A 12,591-nucleotide genomic window follows, 5' to 3' on the forward strand; every position below is an offset into this window, starting at 1 on the left:
TCTCTATATACAAATATAACAAAGATTTACTCTCTTTCATCTTCTTCCTGGGACCAAGTGATGAGAAATCTTTCTCTGGGCCAAACAGTCCTTCGTTTGGGTCTACTTCCTCTTCAAAAATGATTAATTTCTGCTTCTCTTCCTTGGCTGGAAGAACAGATGCCTTCTTTGTTTTTTTAGTTCTAAAAACATAAGAGACAAGAAGATCAACTGCAATTCTTCATTTAACAAGAAAGATTTATGGCTAAGGAAGTCCCATATGCTGAAAATAGATGGAGGCTGGGAAAGTATTAGAGGAAGGTACATACACATCTGTTAGTCACTGGCAGAAACAAGATATAGAGCTGCGTAGTTAGTTAGCATGACATACTCCATCTGTACTCACACTTTGTATTCTTAGGTACTACTGAGGAACTCAATGGGAACTGGAAGATTAGGGCTAAAAATGCCATACTGCAAAAACTATCACTTGATCACATTTGTTTTAAACAGCTTTACTCCTCTCATAGAGAAAGCTTAAAATAAGAAAGGCCGGCAGCTTCAGCAACGCTGTCACAGACAGAGAAGGGATGGCTTGAAAAACAAAGTGCAGGCTGGACACTGCACTGATCCCTTTGACTTCGCTTCCAGTCACTGACTCTGGGTTTGATGTCTACATACTACTTTCATCACAGTGTCAGCCATTTTATGAGAACACCCTCATCCTCAAAAAAGAGATGGTAGAGAGTCTACATCACCTTTAAGTTGAAGCAAGTGGGGATTGGAAGATATTATTTTGGACAGACTGCAACTTGCAGAATTTACAAATGTCACTCAGTACTTTCCCAAACCAAGGACAGGATTAACTTCCTCTACATTCAGCCTTCTAGAAGTTTGACATTGAGATAAAGTTAATTTTTAGGCTTCTTCTCTACTCAATGGAAAGAGACAGACATTCCCATAGGATAACTAATCCCATCTCCTTTGAACACTGATATTTGGATGCAATAAATCTCTGAAGATCTCCCTCTCCCTTCCCTCTGGATAGAGAAGGAGGCTGAAAACTGCTTTGGATTAGAGGTATCATTTGAACATTGCTTAAACAAGGACGGGAGCAAAAAGCATGTGTCTAATACTCTCATGTACAGGAATTACGTTCCACTAGCCACTGCAAGGCAGCTTTCAAGTAGGGCAGCTTGAGAAAACTTTGAGAACAAAAATCTTTGCATGAAAAGTCAAATCCAAACTGAGCTGAAATAGAATTCATTCACACCGCGTTCTTCCCATGAATTTGCCATATTTTAGAGATCTTGATTCCTAGCATACATGGCGTTAACACTTCTAAGGTAGCCCCTTTGAGTGCCTCTTACAACGGAAGATCTGATCTTCTTTGCTAAGAGTAGGTCAGGTTTCAGCCTAGAGCAAACCCAATTATCAGCACTTAACATGCCATAGTCATCAAAACTGCAAACTAAGGTCAAAAGATTACATACACATTCCAACTACATAAAAGAACCTTGTAAAATCCTTGTCTGAATACAGCTATGCGCAGAGTGGAGTCCAGTTACTTTCAGTTATTTCCACAAGTTTATTATCAACAAAACAGAACTTAATGGATGATGTTACCTTGCTACCATCACTTCGTCTCCTGGCAACAGGAAAGGCCACACTTCAGAGGCCTAAGAACAAGCCTCATGCAGAACTGAAATACAGACTTATTTGGAAATACAGCTCAACAATATACTAAAGGTATCAGTAGTTGACAGCGATAGCGTGCTGATCTATTTAAAGTACACCCCCTCTCCTTTTTCAGACACTTCCATGGCTTTGCTTTTTTGCACGTATGTTCATTATGGATATGCCTTGAATGACTTCTGAGTTTGAGCTGCTTTTGGGTCCAAGTGCTTGTCTCAAACTGATGCATTTGTGAAAGAGCCTTATTCCAAAAACATTCATAACCTAAAGTAGTACTACCTACAAGCCAGACAGCTTTCAGTAGAGATTTCCACACAAAATTATTGCTTTATTAACTACGGAAAGAAATCTATCACTCAAATGAGCTTAAACATCAAAGGAAAAGGTAAAAAAATGAGATTAATTATATAGAACAGAAGCAGAAGAACAGTAAAAATGAGTTGTAGAGAGCTGGCCAATCGATTAAAAGTAGAATTAGTAGACACAAAACAGTCCAATCTACTGGGGACAGAACAAGCTTTGCAGAATTTGTGCCTTGGACTGTATTCTTTGAAGTTACTGATAACATAGATGAAGATTTGCCAACCTGTGGAGTACCAAAAAGCCTTCGGCAAGATACCTTGTCCATGCAGAGTGTGACCACAGTTCTCCAGATGCCTAAGAGCCTCTCAGGCCACAGGTATTACACATGAGCCAACATATGCCCAAGCAACATTCTCCACCCCACTGAAGTGAGCAAGCAGTATACCAACAGTTAGCTGACGTACTTGCAGCAATGAGTACCAGCATGGTGGGAAACATCAAGGGAAGGGTGGAGAACCATCAAACATCATAAGGAAAAAGACGTAAAACAAAATGAATTGGACCCAAAGGCCTTAGTAATAACCCTCTGTTGAGTCTAGCCATCAGACCAGCCTACTTACACTGTCTTGCTTTCTATTTTGCCAAGGGACTCCACTGACAGTTACAGGGCAGAGGGCCAAACCCACAGGGCCCGAGTGCTACCAGCAGGAACATGAAGAAGTTGTTTTCCTGCCTCCAAGTCATTTCCCCTCAGTGCCCTTCTACAGAAGCCACAGCTGGACTGCCAAGTCATTCCAGCATATCCATACAGGGACTCTGCCGAGGTCTGTCTCAAATTGGGAAACAAGATTCCCACGGTTCTGTATTTAGCTGTGCCCATCCAGGCTGTACGCTGCGAGCAGAGGTTAACAGACGAGAACGGGTGTGTGAGAAGCTTCGGAGTCTGTCTGAGGCTCTGCCTCCACAATCGGCTTCAGCCGGCCTCAGCGTGTGTTACAAGAGGCGGCTCTGCCTGCCCACGCACCCCTCTCCACACTCCTGCCAGCTCCCCACAGCAGGGGCCCAGGGACAGCCTGCACCAAGCTGGTGGTGAACCTACATGCTGCTGGGCACGCAGAGGAGGAGCTGTAAGATGGCTACCTTGATGCTCACGATACCCCTGACCTGAGACATTCTGAAACTACCTGCATCCAGCTGGCATAAAATGACCCACGTCATTGCTTATTTCTGTGCTGCTGGAACAAGTGAAAGGTGGAAAATTCACTGCAGTTAACTTTAAGAATCTTAATGAAAACCAAACCAGTCGTAAACTTTCACTGATTTGAAGAGACTGACCAAAAATTAGGGAATGCGAATGCTCCTAGTCAGGTAACTGGTACACTTGAAAATCCAGCTGAGATTCCCAGCCCCTTTGTGATTCTCAGGTCACCTGTGAAAATGTCAGCAGCACTCTGAACGCAGGAGATACTCACTTTCAAAAGTAGCGCATTTTTTCAGAGCAGTTCTCCTGTCATTGTTTACAGACACAATGTAGGTCACTTGCTTGGCAGCCTCTCTGTCTCACTGGCACATCAATAATGCAGAAAAGCGTTCTGGTCAGCTGCAGAGAACAGCAACGAGGATGACTAAGACACTCCATGTGCAGTTGCTGTGTTTTGAAATGCTGGATCTCTGCGCCTAACTCTTGGTGACACACAGCTTAAATCACAGAGCTGGGCTCTGTAACTCTGCTTGGCTGCTGTGGTTGGCACAGAGGTCCCTAGCCCATTCTCACTACTGAGTTAAAATACATGTAATACTTATACTTACTGCTGCGTATACTTAGCCTTCTGTGATTCAGACTAAGTACCATCTCAGTACACAGACAGACAAAAATGCTCTGAACTTACTGTCCTGAAAATATGACTGTTTCTTTTTTACAGGAATAAGATTATGCTCCAGGAAAGGAATGTTACATATAAAAAAAAGATTTACTCAAAATACATGTACTCATATTTTAGGAACCCGTGAGATTTTACAAGGGAAGAGCTCAGTGATATAAATGCACCCCACCTCCCACACATCCACATTCAGGCTTGAACAAAAGATCTCCTGCTAAAGCAGCAGCAATATTAGCACATCTTCTTGAAAACCATTTCTGGGAAAACAAAGATCCTATACACTAGCTCACCCAGAAAACAAAATGTCATCTGCTGCTTTCTTTTCATTCAGCAGTGCTCATTTTCCATAGCTGCCTGATAATAACAGACAGGACAAAAGGGGTCATTCTCATCCGCTTTGGGCAAGGGATGCAGAATAGAAACTCGAAGGCAGCTAGCTCAGCACAGCCTGGCATGAGGCATTAAGCAACCGTGACAAGTGCTGGCCGCAGGGATATTTCACCTCACACAGTCATCTTTTTCTTCCAGGCATCACAGTGACTTGCAGAGCTTTAAATGGCCCTGGCATGTCCCAAAATAAGATAATGTTAATAGATGGAGTAAACCTCCTATTAGAAATCATGTGGAAGAAGAGCATTAAATTGCAGGGGAAGTTTCTCCTGCTCCATCCCCCAGATTAGGCGAGCTTTGGGCTATTGTTCCAACAGAGCAACAGACAGAAAGAAAGCCTGAAGGACTACATCTTCAGCTCCCATCTAGGGACCTGCTTTTGGGAAGAGAATTTTCTAAGGGCTCCGCACCCAGGAGAACCTATTCTTCAAATAAAAGAAGCCACGCAGTTTTTACACTGTCCTTACACTTTCTGGTGATACCCTTTTTCGATGCATGTATGTAGAAATCAAAAATGGCCAACAAGACCACAGATTGACAACTGTTGTTTAGTACACAGCTTGTACGGAAAAATCATAATATAGAAGCGCCTCCTACAGAGTTTTCCTCTAAATAACTAATAAAACTCCCAGGCACTAGTATGACCAGCTAGGGAGCAAGGGCAACACAGAGGACTGCAAAGGAAAATTTGGTATCGTGTACATTTGATCTTCTAGACTAAACCAGAACGTGCAACTTGTTGAAACAAGTTAAGGACAACAAAAAATAAGTTTTAAATATAATTATGACCAAATTAAACCTCAGCAAGGCCACTGGTTCCCAACAAGACAACCACAATCAAGTGGTTGCCAATAGTGCCAATAATGCTGTGAAAAATTCAGAAATACTCACAAATATTTGGGATTTTATCTACAAAGCAGCAGAATGGTTCCTTCAGGGTTTCTAATGACAGTGAAAGAGTTCTAACATCCATGTTAATGCTGCACGTTTTCAAATATGCAATACCAGCTAACATGCACAAACGTGCTTTGGAAAAAAAAAGGCCAAGCATCTTTCTGTACCCTTGATAAATCTACTCAACACATTTTAGACTTCAGGGAGGTTACAGAGGGCTAAAATTAAAGCTAATGTTCGGACAGTACATTGCAAAGAAGCGTGGGCTGACGAACACTGCCAAGATGCTGGGTAAAGTCAAAGATATGTGAGATAAAATAATTAATTAAAAGAGCATTCAGCTGCTGGATTATTGCCAGAATCATGCCATTGCTTTGTTTTTTATGACTACAGGATTGGTTAATAATGATACCTTATCCAAGGACAGAGACTTTCCATCTTTTTCCTCCAAAACAAGACCAGGACAATGGGAGCACTGTTACCCACCATCTGCTGACACGGAGCTCACTGCAGCATTGCAGGGATCTGCTCCTCTGCAGAGAGAGCCTGAGATATCTCTGCATCTTACTTAGGTGCCCAGATGCACCAAGCAAGGAGGGATGAAACCAGAAGGCTTTCTTTTTGTTCTTCTCCACTGCTGTGGTGGGATGAGGAGAAGAGAAACTTGTGTCTTGCTTAGCAGCCTATGGATTATTAAAACAACAGCAAGGCAAGAACCAGTATCAGGGCTTGGCACGTAACACTTTGTTTATGCCTTTAATTCTCTATTTGTATGCTTGGTAGAATGCAATTTCAAATCGACAAAAGAAGAAAAGCATTGATTTCTTCTCTGCTTCCCCCTCCTGGAGCACTTTCTCTTTTCCCTGTGCCAAGTCCTTGGAATTTCTGCCCAGTATTGCCTCTTTCCCCTTGTCATCCCTCCTCAATCCATTTCTCCAAGTTTCTGGCCGGTATCAGGCACCTTCTTGCTCCATCTCCAGGATCTGCAGTATTGCATTATCTTCCAGATCGACAGTTGGCCCTCTTGGTCATCTTTAGCACTCTATTCCCCTCGTCTGCATCGTGTACCTTTTCCCTCCAGACCTCCACTCTGATCTTTTCTTTTTCTGCTTCAGTTCTAAGCATTTCCATAGTTGGTCTAATCGGGCTTTTGAAAAAGCCCAGAGGCTGCAAGTAAAGGGGAAACAGGATGCTGCAATGGGAAAATGGGGAAAAAACAGGGGGGAGGGGAAGGAAAGAAAAGGATGAAATTAAGCATAAATAACAATAGGCAAATCAGCAAAGGAAGAGAAAAGGAAGAGTTTGAAGCTGATCAAAAATAATAACCAGCTGTAATTTACTGAGCACCAAAAATAAACAAGGATGTTGACAAGCTCATTTTCATGTTTAATTTTAAACAAACATAAAATCTTTCTCTGAAAGGAAGCTTTACATGGAAGAACTTACGAAGGACAGTTTGGGCTCAGTGCACTCTACCAGATGTTAGTCTTTGATCTATCTCCTTCAAGGTTCCCCAGATCTATGCTTTGACCCTATAAAAATTACAGTCTTAACTAAAAAATCCATTCTCTTGCACTGATTTTAACTGCTATTAGTCTGTAGCTCCTGAGACAGGAAATCTGTGGGTAAGTGCCCTGTTGCATGCCTGCAAAGTGGTGTCTACATTCAGTATAACTCAGCAAAACAATGTGCCACGTGACAAGAATATATATATGACAACTGTAATGAGATCAGTCTGTCAACATTGTCCCTTTACGAGACATTATTCACAAAATTGAGCAGCTTTACAAGCAAAGTGAACCGTGTTGAAATGAAGAGGGTGCAAAAAAAAACTGGGTGGTGAGCATGTATCTGTCACATGCTCAACAGACTCAGGAGCAAACAAGAAAAAAGGCCTGACAAATGGGGAATTTATGGTAATGGAAGTATCCAAAATATGGCTGATAACCAGAGGTCATGCTGCAAATTTCTGTACTTTCTATACCTCAGATACTTTTGAACTTTAAATTTTGGAAATAGATTGCTGGCACATTCAGAAGTCTCTGAATTTAGAGCAACAGTTACCCTGAATGTTGTCACAAGGATTCTTAAAACCAAAGGGATAAAGGCAAACAGCGATTGATTTGGAGAAGTAACCGGTTTCTTCAACGCTAAAATAATAAAAAAAAACACTCACAGGAATATATCACCATAGCCTCTTGTTAGACATACTTGAATAATTTCTGAAAAGCACAGAACAGGTGAGTAGGTGACACTCTATCTCCAGGAGTGCTGGGCACTCACAACCGTCAATCAACAGGACCTGCGAGAAGTTGGTGCTTCCTCGCTAGGATGAGCAGCCTGTGGCCATTCTACATCTACTCCGCAAAAGTTTTGTTTTGTGTTACCTTATCTTCCTCACCAACAGAATGCCATCGTATCCATTGGCACCTCCTGCCACCTACCTGTGTTCGGCAGCCTCGTGGCCTCATTTTGTGCTCCTCAGCAGCAGACAACTCCCACTGCAGTGCTGCTTCAGGATAATTCCCCCCTCACCACATCCAAAGTGCTGGTTACCAAAGCATGGAGCAGATTCCACCAGTAGCCAGGCAGGATTAGTTCTCAAAGGCAGATCGCTATAGAAATGTCTCCACTGAGCCCAAGGAAGGGTGACAGGTTTCAGCCTGGTTTTCAATTGCCTTCCCTTCCCCAGGATTCCCCCCATCCTGCTGTCACAGAGGTCACTATTTCCCTGTGCTGCTCTGCCTGCCATGCTGTGGGTAACACAACCCTACCAGCACAATGTGGAGGTGGCTCCACGGGGAGCAACAAGGGAAGGACACAGGGAGTCACTGTCAGAACTAAATGATCCCGCTGTTGAGATGCGGCCCTGTGCTCCTCTGCTGCTTCTCCTGCTGATCGTGAGATCAAAGCCTCTTCCATAAAAATAAAATGTGACTTTCCTATCTAGAGGTGGTTTACATTTTTTTTCAACAGAGGTAAAATAAAATTGCTCTGGGTGAAATATTCCCCAGGCCACAGATACGCCTACTGCACGAAGCAAGTGCTCCTTCTGACGTTGCAGACATTGCTGGAGGTCAGACTGCAGGCACTGGGGAGCAGAGACACAGACCTCTCCTCCTAAGTGAGACACTGAGGTTCTGCAGAGGCAGCTGCCGAGGGGCTTCTTTCTGTTGCAAGCAGAAAAATAGCTGACATAGATCTCCATTTTTTTTAAATTGGATTCCTGCTTACATTTTTGTCGCTAATGATTTCAGATGACACTAACTGCCCTGACTTCTCAGCACACAAGCTTTTGCAACACCAGTGATTTCGGCTCTGCGCTCAGTGCACTCAGCAGCTGCCTGCCAGGTGCCGTGGGGGGGTTTGCTTGGGAAACACTGTGAGCACATTGCAGAGGTCAGGCGCTGGATGGCCGAAAACTGGTAAAGGTGAGCAATCCACGAGCACGTCGCTGAATGCAAAAGAAATCAGAAGCCTTTACAAGCATTCTGGCTCGTGCATGAGAACCAGCTCAGCACTGGTGTTAACAGCCATAGCAGTATTCTAAAATCCTATTGACAAAAATCTCTCAGAACTCTGCTCACTTGGAGCGCTGCTTGCTACTCCCACAGCGCTTTTCAGAGATGGCACATGGATGATCTCAGCGAGGCCTCCAGCTATCATCTCATATCCCCAGAGAATTACTACCTTGCACCAGAGCCTGCAGCTCCACCCAAGTGATTCATTATAGGCCCTGCTCCTTGCTCCTACTTAGCTGCCTGACTATGTGCTACCACCAGCTGCCTCCCCTGGGGCTGCCCGCATTAGAAATGCTGGGGATCCACGCACTGCAAGGGCTGCAGCAGGGAAAATGGAACAGGGAGTGCAGCTTAGGGGTTCATTTGCCACAGTGGACAATGCACTCAAACGTAAGGATTGATTTTGGGTGGTCCTGTGTAGAGCCAGGTGTTGGACTCAGTGATCTTTATGGGCTCCTTGCAACTCAGGATATTCTGTGATTCTACGAGGTTTCAGCCCTGCGCAGAGACAAAAAGTGGAAAGCAGAGAGGGCTCCAGAGAGCTCTTTCCAGAATTAGCTGCTGTTGACTCAAGTGTGAGCCTGGGCAAGTAACCTGATCTTCTGGGGCAGTGTGCTGATTCACAAATCCTGACAGGACTCAAAGTATACCAGTTACGCCATTTTATATCTGTGGAGAATCTGGTACAATTAAGCCGTACAGTAAGTGGGAGAGAGGTGAGAAACTAACTGAAGTTCGGTAAGGGGGAACTTCTGTTGAAAACAGAGAGGGAGCAGGAATTTATCACTGATCTGTGTCAGGAAGAGGGGCTAGTGGAAAAGTGATAAATGATGCTGAGGACAGCAGGGGAGTAGCAATTACAAATAACTGCACAACGTTTCAAGCTTGTCCTCCCTGCTGTTACAATGCCTGTGGCAATGCTGGAGGAAAGAATGATGATTTCTAGACTGAAAACGTATCCCCAGGACACTTCAGGACCTGGGTTCATCAGGAGAAATGCTACAGCAGCCCCTTCACATGCCACATGGCTAGGAGAGAGAACCAACACAGCGAGCTGTAAACATGCAGTCCAGGAAGCGCTGCCACACTGCCAGGCACTGACTCCTGGGGCTGCCTTGTGCCTCTCACCAAATCACTCTGCACTGCCCACCCATCTCCTGTCTGCTGCTTCTGGCTCTGTTCGTCTTCCTTCACACCCCCAAGTGAGGACACTGCTACCTGTCTGGGATCTCCTCAGTGAAAGAAAGGGGTTCGAGGCTGCCCACCTTCCTCAGCTGGCAGAATCCCACAGCAGGAAGCAGCACATACACCTACCCTGCTTGGCAAAACAAGGCTGAGGCTGCATGCACTTGGCATTGGGTCTTCCCTTTCTCCATGTAGCACCCCTGTAATTATTCTGTGTCTGATACTCATTTCAAAGTGCTTGAAATAACATGAGGGTTGTGCTAGAGCCCTGCAGAGCGATAGCTTGAAACACAAGGTGCTTATGATGAGCCCCAGGCATAGGAAGAAGGTGCGTGGTGGTGTTTGAAGGTGCAAAGCTTGATGAGATACTGCCAGAGGACTGTGTACAGAGACAAACCTGGTGCAGTTGTGCCCCGTGCTGCCTTTTCGAAATGGCTTCGGTGAGAGGTCCTGGGTAGCAGCCCCTCCCATGGAGAACAGATAAGCAGAGAGCAGAAGGGAGACTGTCCTTCACCCATTTGTCCCCTGGGCTTAAGGATACCCTGGCAATCTTCACAACATCCATCAGTAACGCCTGTCTGTAGGGCACAGAGGAGCATGATGCCTCCCCTCTCTTGAGCAATGGTGCTATGCCAACAGCTGGCAGGCGCCTGGCAAACTGAGCACGATCCTCTGTGAGGGTGCACAGTTAAGGGGTACGACAGGCCGGGTTATGTTTCCCACCGCCTCCCAAAGGCAACTGAGAGGACTGTTGCCAACAGACAGCAACATTTGGATAGCACCCAATCACCTCACAACCATTCAGAGCTGACTCTCACCGCACCCCACTGCAGCAGGGAATGCCAATACTCTTCTTTTACAGACTGGGAACACAGCAAGGTCCCAGAAAACAGAAGTGAGCTGGTTACAGCCTAAACAGGATGTCTTTGAAGCAGAATTGAAACTAATTCCTCTGAGAACTTGGCCAGCAGCTCTGGACCACATGCTTCTCCTTCCTGTCTGAGCATCTTGCATTGTGTGGCACTGCCCTCGTCTCTTGGCAGCACCACTGAACAAATAAAAACAACTCCTGATTAGATAAGGGTTTGCTTTAACAGCCCCCGAGAGAGGAAGGGAGGCTTAGCCCTCAGAGGCCTCATAAGAACATATCAATTTTTTTTTTTATATTACAGGAACAGTGAGGCCAAGCCTCTGTCACTCACAAACCAAGACATGAAAGACGGATGGCACAGGAACAAGTTTGCAGGACAAGACTTTTATACACAGGAACAACTAATGCTGGCAGATAACCCATCACACAGATGAAAAATGAGACATCTTTAGCAAATGGGTCTAGATAATGTTGTAAGGCGGTTTTGAGGGCAAGACACTGTGTTTTGTGCTTAATGATGCCTCCAGAAATGCCTCAGATGCTATTATAGACAAAAAGCAATAAAGCAAGGCAGAGAAGAGGTTTGGAAATCTTCCATTCAACTCACTCTGACCAGTTTGTGAACCGTGCCAAGTCGGTAGTAGTTATGAGAGAAGAATCACGGGTCAGAGAGCAGACCTCAGAAAATAGCCTATACTACCAGTAACCCAAGTCGAGACCTTTTTCCAGCCCATTGACACACCATGGCTTGTACCACAGCTGAACTCTGCTCCAACACGGGCTGGCTGCACCTATGCAGCCCTGAGCCAGCTCCTGAGCCGTGCCCACCATCAGCCAAAGACCACTACCTGATCTGAAGCACCATAGCCAGGCTGCACGCTCACTGCAAAACACCCTTGGCACACCGAGGTTATCTAGTGAGTTGTTAGCATGCTCCCTGGCATGAATTTGTCCCAGGTTAGTTAATGCTTTCCCAGATTAAACTACATCACTGGACATAGTTTAAGGTTCAGTACAAGCTCAGGGTCCTTTCCATTTTGGTTGTGGCTAGCTTGCTCTGGGGAGCGTAAGATTTCAGCTAGGATTTAGTCAGTGCAGGTCTACATGCTCTGTCCACTTTTATTTACTTGTCTAGTCACAGTCAAATTGCCTCTGCAGCTGTGTACATCACTGTGCTGACAAATCCAGCCCGTGGACGTGGACATGACTGGGCATCTCAGGCAACACAAAAAGAAAGGTTTTGAGTCTTATCCAGAATTTATGGCAAGGAATAGAAAGCCTTTCTTTCACTTCAGTGACAAATGCCACTAAGAGCCACCTGAATGTTACATTTCTTTGCAAAGATGAACTTTTCTCCAGGCAGGCTGACAGAATCAGTTTTATTCCTTTCATCAAAGGGATAACGGAGGGATGAAACTTTCAAGCACTGTGCCCAAGATGTGACCTGAGAAATTCAAAGGCAGAATGAAGAGCTGCTGAGTCCCAGACACGTGTCTGTCTGTAAGCACATTCCTCTTTTTTGCTGGCACTTCATATGATTCCAGAGCTGGCCAACTACTGCAAAAGGCAGGAGCAAGAGTATGTGATGTCCCAGGTGTGTTAATTAGTACTAGCATATAGTTACAATGGCCAATTCATGTATTTTTTGTAAGGTTTTACAGACTGCTTCCAAAAATGGTTTTCCAAAAGCCCGTTCTTTGATCCTTTGAAAACAAGACAGAAAGTTCTGAGTAGATCCACGGGGAGAAGGGATCAGTGGTTTTATTAAGTCTGCTGATTTAGGAACTTGACAGCATCAGATGAAAAAACAAGCAAGACTCTCATCTCAATTTAAACTGGGCACTCAGTCACCCTCCCCAGACAGTTTCTTCCA

General features: G+C 44.8%; 1 protein-coding gene across 3 annotated transcripts in view; it reads right to left on the reverse strand.

The window, feature by feature from the left end:
* The window catches only part of HS1BP3 (HCLS1 binding protein 3), a 49,393-nt gene that overhangs the window by 13,585 nt on the left and 23,217 nt on the right, over window positions 1-12,591 (reverse strand). For all 3 annotated transcript variants that reach the window (XM_021390692.1, XM_021390691.1, XM_021390690.1), the window contains exon 5: window positions 31-182. In XM_021390692.1, the coding sequence (XP_021246367.1) occupies window positions 31-182 (152 nt within the window). The remainder of the gene's footprint in view (window positions 1-30; window positions 183-12,591) is intronic.

Source organism: Numida meleagris, chromosome 3 (genome assembly GCF_002078875.1).
Source record: "Numida meleagris isolate 19003 breed g44 Domestic line chromosome 3, NumMel1.0, whole genome shotgun sequence".
In the NCBI taxonomy this organism is placed as follows: Eukaryota; Metazoa; Chordata; class Aves; order Galliformes; family Numididae; genus Numida; species Numida meleagris.